This window comes from Stegostoma tigrinum, chromosome 9, assembly GCF_030684315.1.
Source record: "Stegostoma tigrinum isolate sSteTig4 chromosome 9, sSteTig4.hap1, whole genome shotgun sequence".
NCBI lineage: Eukaryota > Metazoa > Chordata > Chondrichthyes > Orectolobiformes > Stegostomatidae > Stegostoma > Stegostoma tigrinum.
Window position 1 is genome coordinate 68,426,109 of NC_081362.1, and position 22,756 is coordinate 68,448,864.

General features: G+C 40.5%; 1 protein-coding gene across 1 annotated transcript in view; it reads left to right on the plus strand.

Annotated features, from left to right (window-relative positions):
* gch2 (GTP cyclohydrolase 2) overlaps positions 1-22,756 on the plus strand; it is a 50,734-nt gene that overhangs the window by 18,987 nt on the left and 8,991 nt on the right. The window contains exons 2-5 of the mRNA XM_059648608.1: positions 2,424-2,533; positions 10,168-10,223; positions 15,518-15,549; positions 21,219-21,303. Of these exons, the coding sequence (XP_059504591.1) occupies positions 2,424-2,533; positions 10,168-10,223; positions 15,518-15,549; positions 21,219-21,303 (283 nt within the window). The remainder of the gene's footprint in view (positions 1-2,423; positions 2,534-10,167; positions 10,224-15,517; positions 15,550-21,218; positions 21,304-22,756) is intronic.

Genomic DNA, 22,756 nt, shown 5'->3' on the forward strand with positions numbered 1-22,756 from the left:
TTATCCACAAACTTACTAACTATGCCTCCTAAATTCTCATCTGATTTGATTGTAACCTCAAACCTACATTGCCACCTACCCCAATTACCTTTCACCTTGCTTGCTTAACCAGAATCTCTCTATCTCTGCCTTAAAAATATGCAAGGACTTTGCTTCTACCACCTTTCAGGGTGCTACAAAGACTTGTGACCCTCTAAGAATTATCTTTTCCCTTATCTTTATTTTAATGGGCGACCTGATTTTTAAGTGTCTCCTAGCTGTAGGTTCTCCCCTAAGAGGAAACATCCTTGCATATATACCCTGTTAAGACCTTTCAGAATTTTATATGTTTCAATCAAGCCACCTCTTACTCCAGTGAATACAAACCTAGCCTGTCAAATCTTTCCTCATAAAATAACCTGCACATTTCAGGTATTATTCTAGTGAAGCTCCAAAATGCCTCAAACACACTTGCATCCTTCTTGAAATAAGAAGATCAATACTGTGCACAGTTACTCCAGATGTGGCCTTACCAATGTCCCATATAAATAAGCATAATTTCCCTACATTTTTTATTCAATTCCTTTTGCAGTAAACGATAACATGCAATTAACTTTCTGTACTTGCTGTACCTGAGTGCTAGCCATTTGAAATTTATATATGAGGACACCCAGTTCCCTCTGCATCTCAGAGCTCTGCAATCTCTCACCATCATGATAATATGCTTCCTTTTTATTCTACGTGTCAAAATGGACAATTTCACATTTTTCCGCATTATACTCCATTTGCCACATCTTTGCCCACTCCTAACTTATCAATATATTATTTATCCCCTGGTGTCCCCACAATTTGTTTTCTTGCCTATATTGTGGCATCAGTAGATTTGACAAACATATCTCCCTTCTTTTAATCTGAGTTATTCATATAAATTGCTGGCAGTTAAGTTCTCAGGGGCATACCATTTGTTACATCTTGCGAGGAAAAGACCCATTTCGAGCTACTATCTGCTTCCAGTTCACCATCCAACTTTCTATCAATGTCAATGTGTTACCCCAAACACCGCTAGTATTTATTTTCTGCAATAACTATTGATTTGGTGGCACTTTAATCAAATGCCTTTTGCAAATCTAAATACAGTACATCCACTGGTTCTCCTTTATCCACAGCATGTCTTCCCTCCTCAGTGAACTATTGTAGATTAACCAAATTTGACTTCCCTTTCTCAAACCATGTTGACTCTGCCTGATTACTTTTATTCCAAGTATCTTGTTGTCTCTAATTGCATCTAACAATTTCTCTATGATGCTGCATTAAACTAACTGGCCTGTAGTTTCCTGCATTCTGTCTCTCTTTATAAATAAAGGAGTTGTATTTTCTATCTTTTAAGTAAATGGGACTGCTCTCAAATCAAAAATGTTTTGGAAAATTAAAATCAATGCATTACTAGCCATGTCCTTTTAAGACCCTAGAATCAAGGGTTATTGGGAGAAGGGCAGCAGAATGGGGTTGAGAAACATATCAGCCATGATAAAATGGTGAGGCAGACTCAGTAGCGAGGCAGACTTGATGGGCTGAAAGGCCTAATTCTGTTTCTATGTCTTACAGGATGAAGTCCATCAGGGCAAAGTCACCTGCCATGCTGAAGCTCCAATATCTTACTCAGTATCACTTCTTCGGTGATTGTGATTTTGCTGAGTTCCTCCCTTCCTTCTATTTCTTGAATTATCACTGTTTCTGAGATGTTGCTTGTAACCTGTATCATTGCACTACCACCAGTACAATCCTTGAGAAAAAAACTTAGCATCATAATTTTCATACTCTTAAAAATCCTGTTTACAATTTTTTTTCTTAATGATTTGGCTTGGTATCTATAACATAGACTGTCTGTGCTTGCAGATTATTAAACTGTTAATGTTTGTTTACAATTCCTAATCTTGTCCTGAGTACGACCTCATAGAGTCCACTGTTGAGAAATATTTAACAAAATTATTAGACTCTGAACAGTAGAATATATAAAAAGAGAACATGTTGGAAAAACTCAGCAGGTCTGGTAGAGTATGCAGAGAAAGAAACAGAGTTAACACTTCAGAGTCCGAGACAGACCTTCTGTTCTGTTCTGAAGAAGAATCATGTCAGATTTGAATAATTATTTTTCTCTCTCCATAGATGCTGCCAGACTTGCTGAATTTCTCCAGCAGTTTCTCTTTTTATTTCATATTTTCAGCATCTGCAGTATTTTTGATTTTCATTTGAATTAAATCATATAGTTTTATATTTGTGTTTACATATAATATGCAATGTCATTGCATATTTGACGTTGATTTACCTTCTAGTAGATAGCATAGAATGTTTGCTAGGCATGAATAAAATAGAAATAAATGATTACATTAGTTTAGCTTTAACACCTATTCTGAACAAACCCACTTTCTTTCTGTCATTTTCAGACATTCTGAATGATGCCATCTTTGATGAGGACCACGATGAAGTAGTCATTGTGAAAGATATTGATATGTTCTCACTTTGCGAACATCATTTAGTTCCATTTTTTGGCAAGGTTAGTATATGACATAAAGTATGTATGTACAATGTAATTCACAGAATAATATTCTTCAGCAGCTCTAAAAGAAGACATTTGACTCACTGCTCCAGTCTGCCTCTCAGAAAGCAAAATCTATTTTGCCCAATTGTTTGCCTCTCCCAGCATTCTTTTCTTTCTCAAATATTTATGCACTTTCCCCGTAGAAACTGTTATGCATTCTGATGCCACTACTGATTCTGATGGAGTAATCATTCAATATCCTAATAAACCTCCAAATTATCACAGGAATACTTTGGTCTTTCCTAAATTTATACCCGTAGATTATTGTCCCAATAAATAAAAATAATATTTACTTATTTAACTTAATTTTGAACAACCCTATCAATTTTGTCACAGATAATAAGAACTGCAGATGCTGGAGAATCAGAGATAACAAGGTGTGGAGCTGGATGAACACAACAGGCCAAGCAACTGCTCCTAAGATGCTGCTTGGCCTGCTGTGTTCATCCAGCTCCACACCTTGTTACCTCCTATCAATTTTGTCTTGTGCTTCTCTGTTTGAATGTAGAGTTCCAGTGTGAATGTTGTTCCTTCAGAATCCAAGGCTTCTCATCTCTGATACACCTCAGTGAATCTCTAAGAATTATACCTCCTCAAGAGGCTTGCCTTCTTCCTAAAGAAAGGTGACAAAAAACATTCTATTTGCATCCTGCTGTGCAGCAAAAGATTACAAATAGCAACCACTGTGTATTGCTGTAGAACAGAGTCTATCAAGATGACAAAAGTGACTGATAATGTGACCTTGGTGGAGTTTTCACTGGTCAGGTTTCAGTGCGTGTGAAGGGTTAAAACATCAAAAAAATGTGGTCAGCAAAAAGTCAGCAGGAAGCTATTGACATCCGCATTTAACTTGAGGATCTCAAATGAATATGTGGGAAACCCCAGAGGGACAGGTGGATCTAAAATTAATATTTGCTAAAAGCCCATTGATTGCACCTTTAGTCTGAATTCTGTCTTCAACTGCCAGCACCCATGTTTCCTGGGGTCCCTGGAACTTGTCAGGTTTAACAAGGAAGAGGACAGAAGGCTGCTGAGCAACTGACAGGCAGCTAGCCTTTCAGTATGACAGCTGCTTTGTTGCCGAAGTGAAAGGATTTAGCTCAAAGGATTGGTTTAAAAAGTGTGCTTTCACTGCTGTGGAGGGATTTCCAAGACTTTGGAGATCACTGGTGATTTGTTGGAGTTTTAATCAAGCTAATCCATCTCTACCTTGGACTTCTGATAAAGAATTAGATGGACACCAGCAGAAAATTCTGAGGCTTCATGAGACTCCTGCTGGAAATGGACTCTTCCAATTTCTTTCCAATCCTGTGCAATGACTCTGGAAATGCCAATGAACCTCAGGCAAATCTTTTGTTGCTCGACAGTAGTCAGGTGTTTCTGCCTGAGTTGTGTGACAGTGCCTCCTCTGGAGTCTTAGGCCATAAGACCATAAGACATTGGAGTGGAAGTGAGGCCATTCTGCCCATTGAGTCCACTCCACCATTTAATCATGGCTGATGGGCATTTCAACTCCACTTCCCTGCACACTCCCCGTAGACCTTGATTCCTTGTGAGATCAAGAATTTATCAATCTCTGCCTTGAAGACATTTAATGTCCCGGCCTCCACTGCACTCCATGGCAATGAATTCCACAGGGCTACCACTCTCTGGCTGAAGAAATGTCTCCTCATTTCCATTTTAAATTTACCCCCTCTAATTCTAAGGCTGTGCCCACGGGTCCTAGTCTCCCTGCCTAACGGAAACAACTTCCCAGCGTCCACCCTTTCTAAGCCATACATTATCTTGTAAGTTTCTATTAGATCTCCCCTCAACCTTCTAAACTCTAATGAATACAATCCCAGGAACCTCAGCCGTTCATCGTACGTTAAACCTACCATTCCAGGGATCACCCGTGTGAATCTCCACTGGACACGCTCCAGCGCCAGTATGTCCTTCCTGGGTGTGGGGCCTCAAATTCGACACAGTATTCTAAATGGGGCCTAACTAGAGCTTTATAAAGTCTCAGAAGCACATCACTGCTTTTATATTCCAACCCTCTTGAGATAAACAACAACATTACATTTGCTTTCTTAATGACGGACTCTACCTGCAAGTTAACCTTTAGAGAATCCTGGACCAACACTCCCAGATCCCTTTGTACTTCTGCTTTACGAATTTTCTCACCGTTTAGAAAATAGTCCATGCCTGTATTCTTTTTTCCAAAGTGCAAAACCTCGCATTTGCTCACGTTGAATTTCATCAGCCCTTTCCTGGACCACTCTTCTAAACTGTCTAAATCTTACTGCAGCTTCCCCACCTCCTCAGTAATACCTGCCTGTCCACCTAACTTCGTATCATTGGCAAACTTCTCTAGAATGCCCCCAGTCCCTTCATCCAGATCATTAACGTATAAAGTGAACAGTTGCAGCCAAAACACTGAACCCTGCCGGACACCACTTGTCACTGGTTGCCATTCTGAAAAAGAGCCTTTTATCCCAACTCTCTGCCTTCTGTCAGACAGCCAATCCTCAATCCAAGCCAGTAGTTCACCTCGAACACCATGGGCCCTCACCTTACTCAGCAACCTCCTGTGAGGCACTGTATCAAAGGCCTTTTGGAAGTCTAGATAGATAACATCCACTGGGTTTCCCCGGTCTAACCTACTTGTCACCTCTTCAAAGAATTCTAACAAGTTTTTCAGGCACGACCTCCCCTTACTAAATCCATGCTGACTTGTTCTAATCTGACCCTGCACTTCCAAGAATTTAGAAATCTCATCCTTAACAATGGATTCTAGAATTTTACCAAGAACTGAGGTTAGGCTAATCGGCCTATAATTTTCCATCTTTTGTCTTGATCCTTCCTTAAACAAGGGAGTTACAACAGCAATTTTCCAATCATCTGGAACTTTCCCAGACTCCAGTGACTTTTGAAAGATCGCAACCAAAGCTTCCGCTATTTCCTCAGCCACCTCCCTCAAAACTCTAGGATGTAGCCCATCAGGGCCAGGAGGTTTATCAATTTTTAGACACTTTAGCTTTTCTAGCACTTTCTCTTTTGTAATGCCTACCATACTCAACTCTGCCCCCTGGCTCTCCCTAATTGTTGGCATACTACTCATGTCTTCCACTGTGAAGACTGACGCAAAGTACTTATTAAGTTCTTCAGCTATTTCCTTATTTCCCATCACTAGCCTTCCAGCATCAATTTGGAGCAGCCCAATGTCTACTTTTGCCTCTCGTTTGTTTCTTATGTATTGAAAGAAACTTCTACTATCATTTCTAATATTACTAGCTAGCCTACCTTCATATTTGATCCTCTCCTTCCTTATTTCTCTCTTTGCTATCCTCTGTTTGTTTTTGTAGCCTTCCCAATCTTCTGATTTCCCAGTGCTCTTGGATATTTTATAGGCTGTCTCTTTTTCTTTGATATATTTCCTGACTTCCTTTGTCAGCCATGGCTGTCTAATCCCAGCCCGGATAATCTTTCTTTTCTTTGGGATGAACATCTGTACTGTGTCCTCAATTACACCCAGAAACTCCTGCCATTGTTGGTCTACTGTCTTCCCCGCTAGGCTCTGCTTCCAGTCGATTTTCGTCAATTCCTCTCTCATGCCCCTGTAATTACCTTTATTTAACTGTAACACCATTACATCTGATTTTGCCTTCTCTCTTTCAAACTGCGGACTGAACTCTACCATATTATGATTGTTGCCTCCTAACTTACTTTAAGATCTTTTATAAAGTCTGGCTCATTACAGAGCACTAAGTCCAGAATAGCCTGCTTCCTTGTGGGCTCCATCACAAGCTGTTCCAAAAGCCACCCTGTAAACATTCCATGAATTCCCTTTCTTTAGATCCACCGGCAACATTATTCACCCAGTCCACCGGCATATTGAAATCCCCCACGATCACCATGACCTTGCCTTTCTGACATGCCCTATCTATTTCCCAATGTATCTTGTGCCCCTGGTCCTGATCACTGTTAGGAGGTCTGTACATAACACCCATTATGGTTTTTTCACCTTTGTGGTTCCTCAATTCCACCCACACAGACTCCACGTCCTCTGACCCTATGTCGTTCAGTGCCGTAGATTTAACTTCATTCTTAACTACCAAGGCAACCCCGCCCCCTCTGCCCACCTCCCTGTCTTTTCGACAAGTTGTAAATCCTTGGATGTTTAACTGCCAGTCCTGAACTCCCTGCAACCATGTCTCTGTGATGCCTACCACATCATAATCATTTAAGATGATTTGTGCTGTTAATTCATCTCCTGTTTTAATTCATCTTCATAATTCCCTGACATAAGTAGTGGTGTGGCACTCACAAGTCCTGTTAGAGAAGTAAGTGTAAAGATCATATACATTTTTTTATTTTTCTGTATTTCTGATTTTGGACTGAAATGGAAACAGGACTGCTTTAAAATAATCAAGGTTTGTGGAAAGAATTACAGCACTTGTTTATAAAGCAGGTTACCAATACTCATTTTAGGTGCCGTTTAGACAGCTGTTTGTTCCAGCAATGGGGAAGTTACAACGGATGAGCTGGAATCAGATGTTGTGTATAAGGTGAGTTCAGCCAGCAACAAGTAGCTTATTGGTCTGTGGGGCTGTTGAAGACAAAGGCCTTCTGCCTGCCAGCATCTATTTGATTGGCTATCAGGTAGTTGAACAGCTTGTGGGTGTGAATGTTTGTTCAGGAACCATCAGAAGACTGACAAGAATGAAGAAACTGTTGTTTTCTCCATCTCTCAAGCCTGAGGAGAGCCAGTTTATTCTCTCTCATCAGTTACTGTAGGCTGTGGCTTTTAACTAATAAATCACAGGTGTGAACCAGTCACTATGTGCTTGCTAAACAAAATGGAGCTACCTGAAGATAGCAGATTGACGAGCATCACGGCCTAACGAGCTAAAAGGATCATGCCAGTGAATCATGTGGACAGGGAACATTGAACTGCCTTTCCAATTTATTCCTCCATCCATAATACCCCTTTGATTTTGCCCCAGTTTTCTCCCACAGTCCAAAGACGTGCAGGTTAGGCGTATTGGCCATGGAAAATGCAGGATTACAGGTAGGTACAGCAGTTGGTTTGGGTGGGATGCTGTTCAGAGGGATGGTGTCAACTTGATGGGCTGAATGGCCTGCTTCCTCACTGTAGAGGTTTTGTGTAAGGGGTGTTTTTAATGGGGCTGAGAGTTCTACATCAACAGTTTATGATTGTTTACCTATTGGTTTGCAATATATTGCGATGGCCTAGTGGTAATTTTGTTGGACTGTTAATCCAGAGACTCAGATAACATTCTGGGGACCCAGGTTTAAATCCCACCACAGCAGATGGTGGAATTTGAATTCAATAAAATATCTGGAATTAACAATCTAATAATGACCACGAACCCATTGCCGATTGTCGGAAAAACCCATCTGGTTCACTAATGTACTTTAGGGAAGGAAACTGCCGTCCTTACCTGGTCTGGCCTACATATGACGCTAGACCCACAGCAATTTGATTGACTCTTAACTGCCCTCTGGGCAATTAGTGATGGGCAATAAATGCCGCCTGGTCATTGATGCCCACATCCCGTGAATGAATAAAAAAAAGTAGTAATTTGCTCAGTACAGAAACCTGGCCCTTGCTTTCTATCAGCCTGAGACTAAAAGACAGAAATAGGGGAATTTTTAACTTTTTGATGACTCTAGGAATAGCATGGCTTGATATCCTGTGTGGCACCCCAGTAAGGCATAACTAAAGAATGAATTAGAACTGACAGCTGAAAATAGTCAAAGGTTGAATTGTGTAAATTATTGCTTCTCCTAGTCTGCTCTCAACAGTGAATATGTGTGAGTCTGTTGTGCCATGCTGCCACATATCTAATTCTGCCACCAGGTAGTTCAGAGGTTCCACTGTCTCCATTGCATACCCTGGCTCTGCTTACCTCCAGTGCATCTTCTTCAAAAGCGGGCAGATTGGCTATGACTGGAGGGTACCCTTGCTTCTCTGCCTGTTCTTGGTGTTCTGAACTTCTGCTTCCTCAAAGAAGAAAAAGAAAAGAATTATGAATGTGAGGAGCAGAATCTACTGAGAGATTGGAAATGGGAACATTTCTGGAGGGTGACCATGAATGATTGAAATGGGATGACAATAAGATGAGGGTGAATTTCAGTGGTGGATGATCAGATTGGCATATGATGAGTGGCTTCAACTGCAATTATTGGATGAGGTGTACTGATACAAGAAATACCATGCATGAAAAAGTTGGGAGAATCAGATTGAAGTGCCAACCCCATCAATGTGTCATGCCACTTGCCTTTGTTGTCCTGATGAGTTTTCTATCTGGTTGCAACTCTGTATCCATGTGCAAGATACCACCCTCCTGCTGCTCAGCTCCTCATCCTCTTACAGCCATATCTGCTCCATTTCAAGGCAGGCGTCTTCCTTCTGTCCACAATGGGGAACAAAAAATGATTCTGTGGGCCTATGTTGGCTGCAGTGTGAAATTCAGGGATGCTTAAAGAACTGCAGAACCCTTCCTTCACTTTGACTCCATTGTTTGAGTTGCTGCCTCTCACTTGTTAGTCATTGAATTCTGTCACTAACCAGGATTTCCTTAAACAGTGAAGCTTCAATTAGCAGGTGGAGGTTGTGATCATGCCCACTCAGTACAACCAGAGAAAACCAGAAGTGTGAAGCTTAATGGAAGAGCCAATGAAACATGTGCTCATTGAACTTGCAGATTCCTGACCATACGGTTAGCCTGCCCCAATACTGCAAGAGGATTTGAGAACCCCCTGGTGGTTCACATGTTTTGATTTTCATAATTGACAATTGCTCTGTTCAGAACTTCATCACACATTTATACAATCACCATTTCCGAATGCTTTGAAAAGTATGTGCTAGAGACACCCTTACAGCATCCAGCTGTGTCTCTTTGCTGTGGAGCCTGGGATCCAGAGAAAATTGAGGCAAAGGATATTGTTAGTGCAAAAAAGGAATCTCAGCAAGGCAACGTTGGTCTGAAATGCTGCTGTATACTAAATCGATGTCAACCCTTGTTTGCTTCTCAACTGTTTACTTGCTTGGATCAGATGAAAGGTCAATGAGTTAAAAGTCAACCTTACCTCTTTGTGTATATGCTGCTGACTTGTTATGCATTTCCATCATCTTCTGTTTCTGTTTCAGACTTACAGCATCTGCAGTGCTTTGCTTTTTGTGTTTCAGGTATGTTGTGCCCTGAACAACTTTCAATAGTATATGGATCTCAACAGGCCTAGAGGTACAAAATGAGAAGGGCAGAAAATGGCAGGTGTTATTAGGAGCATCTGACAATCTGTTCACTGAAATTATAATTTCCTGAACTGCAACATGGGGGTTGTGATAACAACATCAGTGCTTTTACTATGAACGTCTGCCCATCAAAAGTCACTATTGATCAGCTGTTTCTACCATCACGTTTTGCATTCAGTGGAAGTTTCCACATTTCATTTCATCCTGTCCGCAAATCCAACATTAAAACTTTCACAAGACTAAAGCCTCCATCAAAAATGTGTTTTATGTCAGTTGAGAGCACATGGGCCCTTTTCTTTCTTATCATTTTATTTCTCACTTGCAGGTACACATAGGTTACCTACCGAATAAGAGGGTGGTTGGACTAAGCAAACTGGCAAGGTTGGTAAAGTGTCAGACATTTTTTCCATGTGTTGATATGTGTATGCATGTTATAACAGGCATAAAGTTAGTTGAGGAAAAGATTATAGCTATCAGAGTGCAATCAGGCTGTCAGGAAATAAATGTAATGTGATGTACATTTCACAAGGAAAGGTGAAAAATGTATGTTACGAAGGATGCTGTTTTAATGTACAGTGGAAGTCCAGGTCACTTGCTGAGTGCTTTTGGGCCAAATATTGTAGATTAATGTAGCAACTATAGTTTTTTTTAAAACCATGGTCATTCTGCTTTTCTGTTTTAAATGTACTTGCAATGTGTTGAAGTCACTTTCACAGAGTAATGACAGCAAACGCTAATGACTTGCTCTTCATTAAAACTGTAAGATCTGGTCTGATCCTGTGATTTGTGAGATTGGTTTGAGGGTCATGTTCAAACTCAAAGCCGTGCTTCTCTGATTTATTTTCTAAATAACGTATTTAATATACATTTTTTGAGTGGTGCAGAAAATTTGTACTCACATATAATCATTATTTTATATGTTCAAATCTCCTTTAGATTGCTAATTTTAGAGAAAATGCTTTCACATATATCAGTGGGCATGAATATGCAAGTGATCTCTTCATCTGCTTTTGTGAGCAATAAACGGGAAGAGTCTTTGATTATATTAAATGTACACAGTCTGTGAACTGAACAGGTTTGAAGATCCATTTGGTTTTATTATTCTGCTGACTCTTTCCTCATTATTTAAAGACAAAAATGTAAAAATTCAGAGATGTGGTGAAATAGAACGTCTGTAAACACTTTGTGATTCCAACATCATCTGTTACTTTGGTGGAAGCTGCTGCTTGACAGAGAAAGGGCAGGAAAGTGCAAACTCATCACTTTTATGCACAATCATACATTCTTAAGATAGTCCCAGTTGCAATATGTACCTAAACCTGTCGCTTTGCTGCAGGATAGAACTGTTTGCCCCATACTGCAAGTAAATATTCGAGGGTGGTATGACAATTTTTGTCTGATTGGTAGGTTCTGCTTAAAGTACATGACAGTGATTCAGTCCTGGAACAATGCAGCAGTGTTGGGCTGTGGTGGACAGTGAAAAAGAATTTTGCTCCATAGATATTTTGCCAGGGGCAAAAGGGTCACAGATAGCTAAAGAAAGAAATGGAGTCTGTGATTTGAATGGATTAGCATTAATGGTTAGCCAGGTAGCCTGAACCCAGATCTTCGATTATGTCAAGTCCAATGTCAGGACCAATTGCTCCATCTGATGTTTCTTTCATTGTTTAGGGATGACTTGATTTCTGATCTGTCTGCTCACAGTGAAATTGAACAGAGGAATCTTACCTCCCTCCTACCACCTTGGTGCTACCAATTGATGGGCTTACAAGCTGGATCACCATGATATAGGACAATAAGAATTGCAATATAATAATCCCACTTTCCAAACTGTTGCAAACTATCTACAGATATAGTCAGTGCATGTTGCAAAATGTAACACAAATCACAAGCCAAATATATTTTTGCACAGTTAGCAAACTTATTCAGGTCAACGAACTTCAGAAATGTAGATCTAAAAAACAGAAAATCAATGCCAACAGTTCAGAGAGTATGACAGACACCTGATAATAAAAGTCAGTATCAGCACTGTGAAGCTAGAGCAAGTACAAGCAATGCCCAGTCATTTAAATAAAGTGCAGTAACTGTAAAACACAGGGTTAGTTGTCGGAAATATGCTAAAGACGAACAGTCACAAAGCAGCAAGAAATCGAAGAGCGACTCACACATCAAACTTCATGAGATAGAACAGGTTACAATAAAAACCTAAGGTATTTCTAGTGAAAATAGTTTGCATGGAAGTATTCTTTTACCAAGAAGATATTTATGGCAATGGTCACCTCACTAATTTAAAGCTCAGTACAAGGGCTAGATTCATTATAATGCTTTATATTGCATCATTGTTGAAGAAACACCATTTACAGGCTCCAATAATGCAACAAGATGATGCAGGAGGTATGGGGAATCGGTGAAGTTAGGCTGAAAGCAACTTTGCAATCCTGGGAATTTCAGACAGCAAAGCACGTTTATGTACTTCACAATCAAGAATTTTCACTCTTGAGCACTCTTGTATTGCCTCAGAACCTTACCCCAATGTGTTTATAGGATTCATGGGAATTAAGTACTGAATAAACAAACACTGAGATAGATGCTAAGCTATTATGATGATACACACCCAGGAAGATCCCAGGTCTTTCAATGAAGGAAGTTCTGATACAACTTGAGATGTCCAGAATGGCATCAGTTCTTTGGTGTTGAAACCAAATGAGTAGTACTCAGGAATGGTTACTACACCCAAATGAAATGGTATATCTGAATTTGTGCTGACCGCACGAAGCTCAAAACAATAATGGCTACCCTATGTCTACATTAAACGAAACCTTAGCTGAAATATTCAAAAATACAGTCTTAATGAAGCTTAATGGAAATAGTGCATTCTGGCAAATGGTTAGGCAGTCAAATTTGCTAACCACACTTTAAACTCCATTTTGGAGCTTTGGCTTCAACAAACTATCATTTGGGCTCTGGAGATTTTCCAACATCTTTGTCCAACATCTTACAAGGGTTATAAGTTGTCATGTGCCACATGCCATATTGCTGAACACACTGTGAAATAGTTGAGAAACATGACTGGAGCTTGCACATAGTTTTTGAACATGTACAGGCTGAAGGGCTCCTCCTAAACATGAAGTGCAAACTCACAAAAGAATCTATTTGCATTTTGGAACACATTGTAACAGTAATGACAAAATGACAGATCCATAGGAAACAAAGGCTATTTAAGGAGCTCAGACATAGTAGGAACTGCTGATGCTGGAGAATCTGAGATAACAAGGTGTAGGGCTGGATGAACACAGCAGGCCAAGCAGCAACAGAGGAGCAGGAAAGCTGACATTTCGGGTCTGGACCCTTCTTCAGAAATGGGTGAGTGGAAGGGGGATTCTGGAATAAATTGGGGGGGGGAGGTGATGATGGAAGGTGGGTAAAGGAGCAGATAGGTGGAGAGAAACGGATAGGTCAAGGAGGCAGGGAACCAGTAAAGGTGAGCGTAGACAGGGATTTGGGAAGAGGATTGGTCAATTGAGGGAAGACGGACAGGTCAAGGAGGTGGGGGTGGGGGTTGGTCAGTGAGGTGGGAGGAGCGGATAGGTGGGAGAAAAGACGGACAAGTCAAGGAGGCAGGGATGAGCTGGGCTGGTTTTGGGATGAGGTCAGGGGTGGGGAGATTTTGAAGCTTGTAAAATCCACATTGAGACCACTGGGCTGCGGCATTTCCAAGCGAAATATGAGGTGTTGTTCCTGCAAGCTTGGGGTGGCATCGTGTGGCACTGCAGGAGGCCGAGAATGGACATGTCTTCCAAGGAGTGGGAGAGGGAGTTGAAGTGATTCGCGACTGGGAGTACAGTCGTTTGTCACAAACCGAGCATAGGTGTTCCACACAGCAGTCTCCAAGCCTCCGGTTGGTTTCCCCAATGTAGAGGAGGCCACATCGGGAACAGCGGATACAATATGCCACATTAGCAGGTGTTCACCTGCACATTTACTAATGTGGAACGTTTTCTTGGGGCCTGGGATGGGGGTGAGAGGGAAAGTGTAGGGGCAGGTGTAGCACTTTCTGCGGATGCAGGGAAAAGTGCCGGTGTGGTGGGGCTAGTGGGGAGTGTGGAGCAGACAAGAGAGTCATGGAGAGAGTGGTCCCTGCGAAAGTCTGATAGGGTGGGGAGGGAAATGTATCCTTGGTCATGAGGGCAGAGTAGTCAGCCCCCTCACCATCTCCTCTTGTTAAGTCACTTCCTGTTTGAAAGTTTTCCTGACCATTGACACATGTCAGTAATCTTCTTTCAGCACTGTTGGGCATTTCTTTTAACCTGGACACTGCACTGACCCGCATGCTATCTCTGACAAGACTGGCTTTGTCTGGTGACTTCCCTCCTTGGGTAATCCAGAGGGAAAAGAAAACACTGCACCTATTTTGATCACCTTATGCACGAACAGTTCCAGGTCCCTGCTGCAAATCGAGGAGCTAAATTACCTTTCTGAGCCAGGTCATTCAGGACAACAATGCAGGCCCACAGTGAAGGGCAATCCTGGCTTGCCGAGACTGAAATGATCTGCAGCTGGGGTTTAAACATGCTACCAGTGATGTGAATATCACATGGTCCCAGCAGTGTGGAGCCCCAGTCCTTCCTGCTACACAATTTCAGGCAAAACAATTGCCCTTGAAAACCTTACCTTGCCACGATGGATTGTCTGCCATAAATCTCAGCAAAATTGAACACCTTGATGTTTTTCTTTTTTTTTGCCAATCTATTGATTCTGCTTCCCATGCCACAGATGGTGCTAGGCTCAGTTTTCCAGCATTTCCTATCTTTCTTCCAGGAATTTGTAATGGCCTAGCATTTTCACATTCAAGATAGAGATATATTTGTGAATTGCTTAAGTAGATTTCTGCAAAAATTCCATTGATTGACCACTGAATGATCAATGAGTCGGAACCTTATACAACAACAAAGAAACGATAAAGGAAGTTAAATTATTAGGAAAATGGATATTTTGGGCAACAACCAAGAAATGCCTTTCAACGATATTAGCAATGTGCTCGAACATTTTTGTGCTTCACCAACCATGAGGTGATTCTCCTCTTGAGTGCAATGATAGACAAATCCATTCACATTTAGAAGAATGAGAGGAGATCTTAGTGATTCACGTAAGAACCTAAGGAAACCAGATGTGATGGATGGTGAAAGGTAATCATTTCTCCTTATGGGAGAGAGTAGAACTAGGGGACACAGTTTAAAATAATTGGTCTCTTATTTAAGATCAGGATGAGCAGGAATTTTTCCCTGAGGGGTGTATATCTTTGGAACTCCTTTCCCCAGAGAGCAGTGGAGGTTGGGTTGTAAAAGCTTTTTTAAGGCAGGAGTAGATTGATTCTTGATAACAAGGAAATCAGTATTTATTAGGGAAAGATAAGGGGGCAGAGCTGACCCCACAATCAGTTCAGCACTGATCCTACTGAATAATGGGTCAGGCTCGATAGCTCCTCCAGCTCCTAATTCCTGTGTTTATATTTTATGAACCTATACACAACAGCTGTAATTTTCAAACATTTGAAGTTCAGAAATAGTCCTCTTAATCATCTTCATATTAGAATTATGAATATTTTCCTGCAAGTTAAATCTGCAATGTAGAACTGCAATACGAAGATGGTTGTAATCCAGTCTTTTTTTTTACAGGATTGTTGAAATCTACAGTAGAAGACTTCAAGGTACAATTAATTCAAATATAATTTGCATTTCCATTTTCTCAAGAAATGTGTTAGAAGGGCTTCTATATATTTCTGCCCTTTGATACTTCTTTTTTTCCCTTACAAACCCATGATCTAATTTATCAACATGCTAGCCTAAGTTAAACATCTATACCAACCCTTCCAAACAGACAGGCATCACTTTGGTACTGGTTACATACGGAGATCCCTTGCTGTGTCCACTCAATTTTCCTATCTATTGGCATTTAAACGATGCTTCTGTTAAGACCAGGTGCATTAACAAACTGAGCAGTAGAATTTGGGTGCATTTTAGTGATGAAGACCATTATAGATGTATATGATGGTTTTAGAGGGATATAGACCAAATAATGGCAAACGGAACTAGATTAATTTAGGATATCTGGTCAGCATGGACAGGTTGGGCCGAAGGGTCTGTTTCTGTGGTGTATATCTCTATGACTCCATGTGGTCCCTAAGGCAGCATAATCCTGTTTTATTTTTGATTAATGAGGTTTGAATTGGTGTGGTGAGGGGTGACAGATGAGAAGGAAACCCGGCAATGCCCTCAACCAATCCACCTCTACTAGACTACCAGCAGCTAGTGTATATGCGGCCTTATTCGTTTTAGTTCCTGCCAATGTCATGCAAGTGAAAGGATCCTGTTGAAAAACCTTCAAGCTAGGTAAGGTTTAATAGATGGAGTCCAGACTGACACAATCCAGCAATTACATCAACATAGATTGAGCCCATAGCTTCAAGAATCCATTCTTGTGGTTATATTACAAACGTTTTGTCACCCTTCTAGAAACATCAGCAGTGCACCTCCAATGAGGTGATAGTATTCTATCCTGCTTATTGTTGATATATCTCGGTTTGCAGGGGTGTTTTTCAGTTTTTCAGTGGTTTGTATGTCAGGTCCAGTTCAATGCGTTTGTTGATGGAGTTCCGGTTGGAATGCCAAGCCTGCAGGAATTCCCTGGCATGGCCCTGTTCGGTTCGTGCTATTCTTGCCATGTTGAATTTGTGTCCTTCTTTGTCTGTGTGTATTGAGAACAGTGAGAATTGGTTCGGTCTCTTGGTGGCCAGTTGGTGTTCATGTATCCTTATTGTCCATTTTCTTACATAGGGGTCTGAGTAGTCTTGTAGTCATCTCTGATATGTCTCTGATGTACAGTAGGGTAACTAATGTGTCCGGCCGAGCTGTGTCTTCTTGTTGTGATCTGTCGTAGAGGTAATGTGGATTGTGATTTTTGGGTATCCATTCCTTTTAAAAACTCCACATAGGTGCTCCTGATTTGCTTTGCACAATTCTGCACTGCTGCAGTGTGTTGTGGCCCATTTGAGTAATGTCCTTATGCAGCTCCGTTTATGAGTATTGGGTTGGTTGCTGGAGTAATTAAGTATCTGTCCCTATTTGTAGTCTTTCTGCATACACTAGTCTGGAGTTTACTGTTGTTCTTACATTCTACCACTATGTCTAGGAAAGGTAGTCAGTTATTGTTCTCTTCTTCGTTTGTGAATTTCATTCCAGTGAGGATATTGTTTGTATGTTGGTGGGTTTCTTTTAGTCTTGTGCGTTTGATAATTACAAAGGTGTCATCTACATAGCGGACCCAGAGTTTGGGTTGGACAGTGGGGAGAACTGTCCATTCGAACTGTTGATGTGTTTGACTATACGGTCGTTGAAGGTGAAGTGGGTTGTGAGGCACAGATCCAGCAGTATCGGGGTGCTGTCCTTGTTGATGCTGTTGGTGTCATGGGGTGTCTGCCTTCCTGATTCATCCAGCAATGTGGCAATTGTCTCATTAGCTAGGTCAATGTTTATGGATGTAAACAAGGCTGTTACATCAAAGGACATCATTATTTTGTCTTCTTTATTCTGGTGTTCTTGATGATGTTGGATGGAGTGGGTAGTGTTGTCAATGAAGGATTTCAGTTTCTGTTGTAGTTCTTTGGCTAGCCTCTTTGTTGGTGTGCCTGGTAGTGAGATAATGGGTCTGAGATGGTCCCCTGGCTTGTGTACCTTGGGGAGTCCATAGAAGTGGGGTGTGTTAGATCCCTCTGCCTCATTTTTTTGGTAGTCTATATTGCTGATAACTCCTGAGCTGCATAATTTCTTCAGGGGGGATTTTCTCTGGTTCTCTAACTATAATGTTGGGTCTAAGATCATCTGTTGGTAGGTATCGGTATCTGCGAGTTGTGCATTAACTATCTCGATGGATTGGGCTCTATTAAGGATTACTGTCATGTGCCCTTTGTCCGCCAGTAAGATTACAATGTTTCTGTCTTTTGTGAGTCTTTCCAGGGCTTTCTTCTCTGTGTTTAATATGTTACACTTAGCTTTTCGGCTCAGTGTTGTGACTATAGTCTGTCTAATTGTCTGTTGTATTTCCTTCATGAGTCCGTTGTTCTTTAGTGTTGATTCAGTACAGGCAGAAAGTCAGTTTATTTTTGGTGTCTCTGTAGTTAGAATTCAGTCCACTTACTAGGACGGTCATCTCAGTGTCTGTAAGTGGTCAGTCTGAGATGTTCTTGATCAATGTTTGTGTGTTATCCATGTCCTTGTTGAGGGTGAGTTTGGATAATCTTGTGGTCCACAAGACTGCTCAGACCCCTAGGTGTCAGGGTAACTCACAAACCAACAACCACCCTGCGACAGCTACTGATGAACATGAAGGATCCCATACCCACAACCAATAAAACCAACGTAACATACAAAACACCGTGCAAGGACTATGGAAACATTACATAGGCCAAACTGGAAGAAAACTGACAATAAGGATACATGAACACCAACTAGCCAACAAGAAACATGACCAATTCTCACTGGTCTCAATACACACAGACAAAGAAGGACACAAATTTGACAGGGACAACACATCCATAATTCACGAGCCAAACAGAGACATACCAGGGATTTCCTCGAAGCCTGGCATTCCAACTGGAACTCCATCAACAAACATATTGAACTGGACCCAATGTACAAACCACTGAAAAACAAAACCAGAAGTAATACCAACCACCCCAGCAAACTGAGGCTTATAAATAACAAGCGGGACAGAAGACTAATGCTTCACCAGAGGTGGACAGACGATGTTACCCAGCAGGGTGACAAGATGGCTACAATCAAACACACCGATTCTGCAGGCAAGTCTACACCCTCATCCACAATCCGAGCTACAAATCTTCTCAAAAACTTTAAAAAATCCATTCTTCTTGCAGCTAGTGAATTCTGGCTTTCTGTATCTATCCTCATTGAAGCAATATTTTATAGAATCCCAGCAGTCTGAGAACATGCCATTCAGCCCATACAAACCCTCGAAAGAGAATCCCACCCATTCCTAACCCCTTAGCCTCTCTCTTTAACCCTGCATCTCCCATGACTGATCCAGCTAACTGACAGATCCCTGCACACTACAGGCCATTTAGCATGGTCAGTCCACCTAACCTACACATCTTCAGACTGGGAGGAAATCCAAGCAGGCATGGCAAGAATGTGCAAACTTCACACAGACAGTCACCAGAGGGTGGAAATGAACCCAGGTCCCTGATGCTGTGAGGCAGCACTGCTAACCACTGAGCCACCATACTATCCTTTTCTGACCCTTAAAATCCAAACTAGGTCTTCCTTGAGACCCTATTACAGTAGTTCACCTAATTTCTGCACTAATAGTTGTGTCTAAACAACAGCTTTTCGTGGTCATCATTTTTGCAACAAGAGAAAGCAAAGTCCAGTAACAGTATTCAGTGTCATTTGATTTAACTTATGGGTAGGGTATTTTGCAGGAATAGGTATTCCTTTACTTCAAGTGGTATAATGGTTTCAGCCCAAACAAGAAAATCTATTTTATTTGGTCAACATCAAAATCATGAATATATCTTTCAGAAGTTGAAATATTAAGAGGATTTCTCCAGTAGCCTTTTGCCATACATTCGTGGAAGAGATTACAAAAGTCCACTTTTCATTTCAGAGTATTTACTGAACCAAAAAGCATTCCCACTTTCTGCTCTTTCTAAGCCCCAGTGGGATTTTCTTCTCCACCTTAATGGATGCTGACATACAAACTATTTGTTGACTTTGTAAAGCCATTTGATTGCTGCAGCAACAGAACTTTACTATCTGCAAGATGCACTGCAGAAACTTGCAAAGGCTTCTTCAGGAGCACCTTCCAAAACAACAACCTCTATGACCCAGAAGGACAAGGACAGCCAACATATAGAAACACCTCTACATGCAGGGTTTTCCTCCAAATCACACACCATCCTGACTTGGAATTGTATCACTGTCCTTGCTGTCAGTGAGTCAAAAACCTGAACCACCCTCGTAAAGAGAACTGTGAGTGTACCTACACCACCACAAAGACTACAGTACTTCAACAAAGCAGTTCACTAGCATCTTCTCAAGGATAATTAGGTAAGGGGAACACATGCTGGTCTTGTCAATTGCTCACATACTGTGAATGAATTAATAAAAAATTCACCCGACTAACTGCAACATCCTTTGTACAATTATCTATCCGATTTTCTGCCTGTATATTGGCCAGCTTCAATTTTCATCTGTCTCTGAAATAAGTTATTATATTTCCTTAAAGGAGACAACAGAAACACAACATGGGATAGGATGAGTGCATGGTTAGTACTCCCATTGTGAAGACATTAAAACATCATAAAAGGCAACATTCCAATGAGGTTCCCCATTAAGTGCCCGGATTTGTTGTTATGGTCAAGGAAGCTTCTAAAAACAACCACTTGTTCTTCAAATGGAAGCATCCTTCACACATTAAGCCTGTTGGGAATCTAACTTTATAGAATCATGGAAATCTGATTGATCACATTTTTGTGTTACCTAATCCTGTAATATATGAAACAAATGTGCATTAACTTAAATTAAGGCGGGTACTTATCCAGTAGAAGCACTAGTGATTATCCACCCTGTCGAATGAAATAGGATTCTGAGAAACCTCCTGATCTGTATCTTAGACAATCTTAACTTCAGGAGCATAGAAAATGAATTAAAACAGCTAATCCTTGCTTGTAGTGTTGACCTAAAGCCTGAATTTTGCAAACTCACAAGTCACTATTTAAGTCATTGTCCACATGGAACAAACTTCATGGCTCTATCAACACAAGTTTTCACAAACTCTGAATCTTCACTATGGGAAGGTGTAAAGCTATTGCCTACACTCCTCATCAATTTGTTTTATACCATGCCCTACTTACGTATGTGTCAAACCACCGTTAAAAAAACTTAAATAATGTAAAATATAAATTTGATGCTATAATTTACTTTTCTAACATCCTCTTCCTTCTTTTATTTTTGATTGGATATGAAAGACAATACTAATGCCTTCTTTGTATCATCCTCTCAAATGTATCAAAATCCTTAGCTTAATCCTTACCTGCAAGTCATATATTGATGTATTTGTAATAGCAATATATAGCTTACAGAACGAAATACTGTAAAAGCTGGAAACCTGAATCAGAAACAGAAACTGAACCAGAATCAGAAACCTGAATCAGAAACAGAAACTGTTGGAAACACTCAGCGGCCTGGCTATATATCTGTGAGAGAAACAAAGTTAACAATTCAAGTTGGTGATCTTTCATCAGAACTCTATTCATTAAATGGACATAAACACTGAAACATTCCCTGTGCTTATCCACAATAGTTCAAGAACGACTGACCAAACAAATTGCAGTGGCACTTACAGAGGCTTTGAAACCAGCTGGAGTAGCTGTTATCATTGAAGCAACGTAAGAATATTTTTATTTTACTTCAGCCTAATTTTGTTTGTTATGCTTCTCAATACTGACTACCTTATCATTTTGGATCAGCAAGATTAACTTTAGTACATCTTATAATAATAAAAAATAATAAATTTTACATTGGTATATTTAAGAATAGGACGGATGAAGAATATATACTTATCTACCATGAAGGGAGTGCATTCTACAGAATGATTACATGACTGAAGACGTTATGAACATTTGTTTGTGTTTTTTAGTTTCAGCTGTTCTTTTTGAGTTTTAATATTCCTAGTCAAAGACCTCATTTACATGGCAATAGTATAACAGATTGCACTTTTGTCAGTACAGTACATTAAACTCAGTGTGGTATGTACATGAAACTATCAGAAATTCTGCCCAATGTGTAGCCATTTAACTTTAAGCTACAACATTTCTCTATTACTACTCTTCACCACTTGTAAGCAGTTCTTTAAGATGACAGACTGATTTACAGGTAGTGTGAAAGCTTCCTCATTTCTGATCTGTTTCGTCATCATGCGATCAATTCAATATGCATATGGATTGACATCAGAAAAAGACATGTCACTGCAACAGTTCCATTTGATACACCAACCATGCTGTGACTTCTAAAAGTGAGCTTAGCAATTGGGAAGCATGCAAAAAAAACTCCTTCATTGTTTGAGACCCTCCTCCAAAAATTGTCAGACCAACTCTCTTGACGCTTTGTCAATTTTTGGACTTTTCTGTCAGCCTAGTGAAGGGTAAATTCTGTAATGTGCATGTTGAAATGTAACCTGCTGTCTGATAAGTTATCATGATCAACATTAGTCACTTGAGTACTGCTGAAAAATGCCATCTTCTTTCAAAGCTTTTCTTCTTGCACACATCCAGACAATTAAAAGAATACCAATTTAAAGGAAAAACCAACATTTATACTATATGAGAGGTCAGTTCTGATTAGTTGCCAAGTGCACTCTGAATTGGTAGAGCTGTTGCCGTGACGATTAACAGTTAACTACCAAGCTTTATTTAAGTTTTAAACTGGGCAAGTATACTTTGATTGGTCAAATGCTGGTTTTGCCTTAAACTGTTGGTGCTGTTAGAAATTATCAAATTGAGTCAAAGACTTGTATTAAAAGACAGTGTGGAAAGAGTGGCTATAGTTTTGAAAAGTATGTAATCTCACACTATGCCAGGAATCAATGTAAACTATTGTATGACAAGCAGTAAGTGCAGACTTACTGATGATTTGGAGCCAAGAGGCTATACTAAGCAGCAACAAGTAGTTGAATGGGCCAGAGACAAGTGACCAGTTTTCAATGACATAGTTTTGCCTTGCAACCATTGTGTGATTGATTCTCAGATCACTGAACAGTTGGGAGCTAAGAACATTTTACAGAAATAGGAAGTGTTCAGTTCTTCCCCTGCTCAGGAGCAGTCTTTCTGTTTTCTGCTGTCA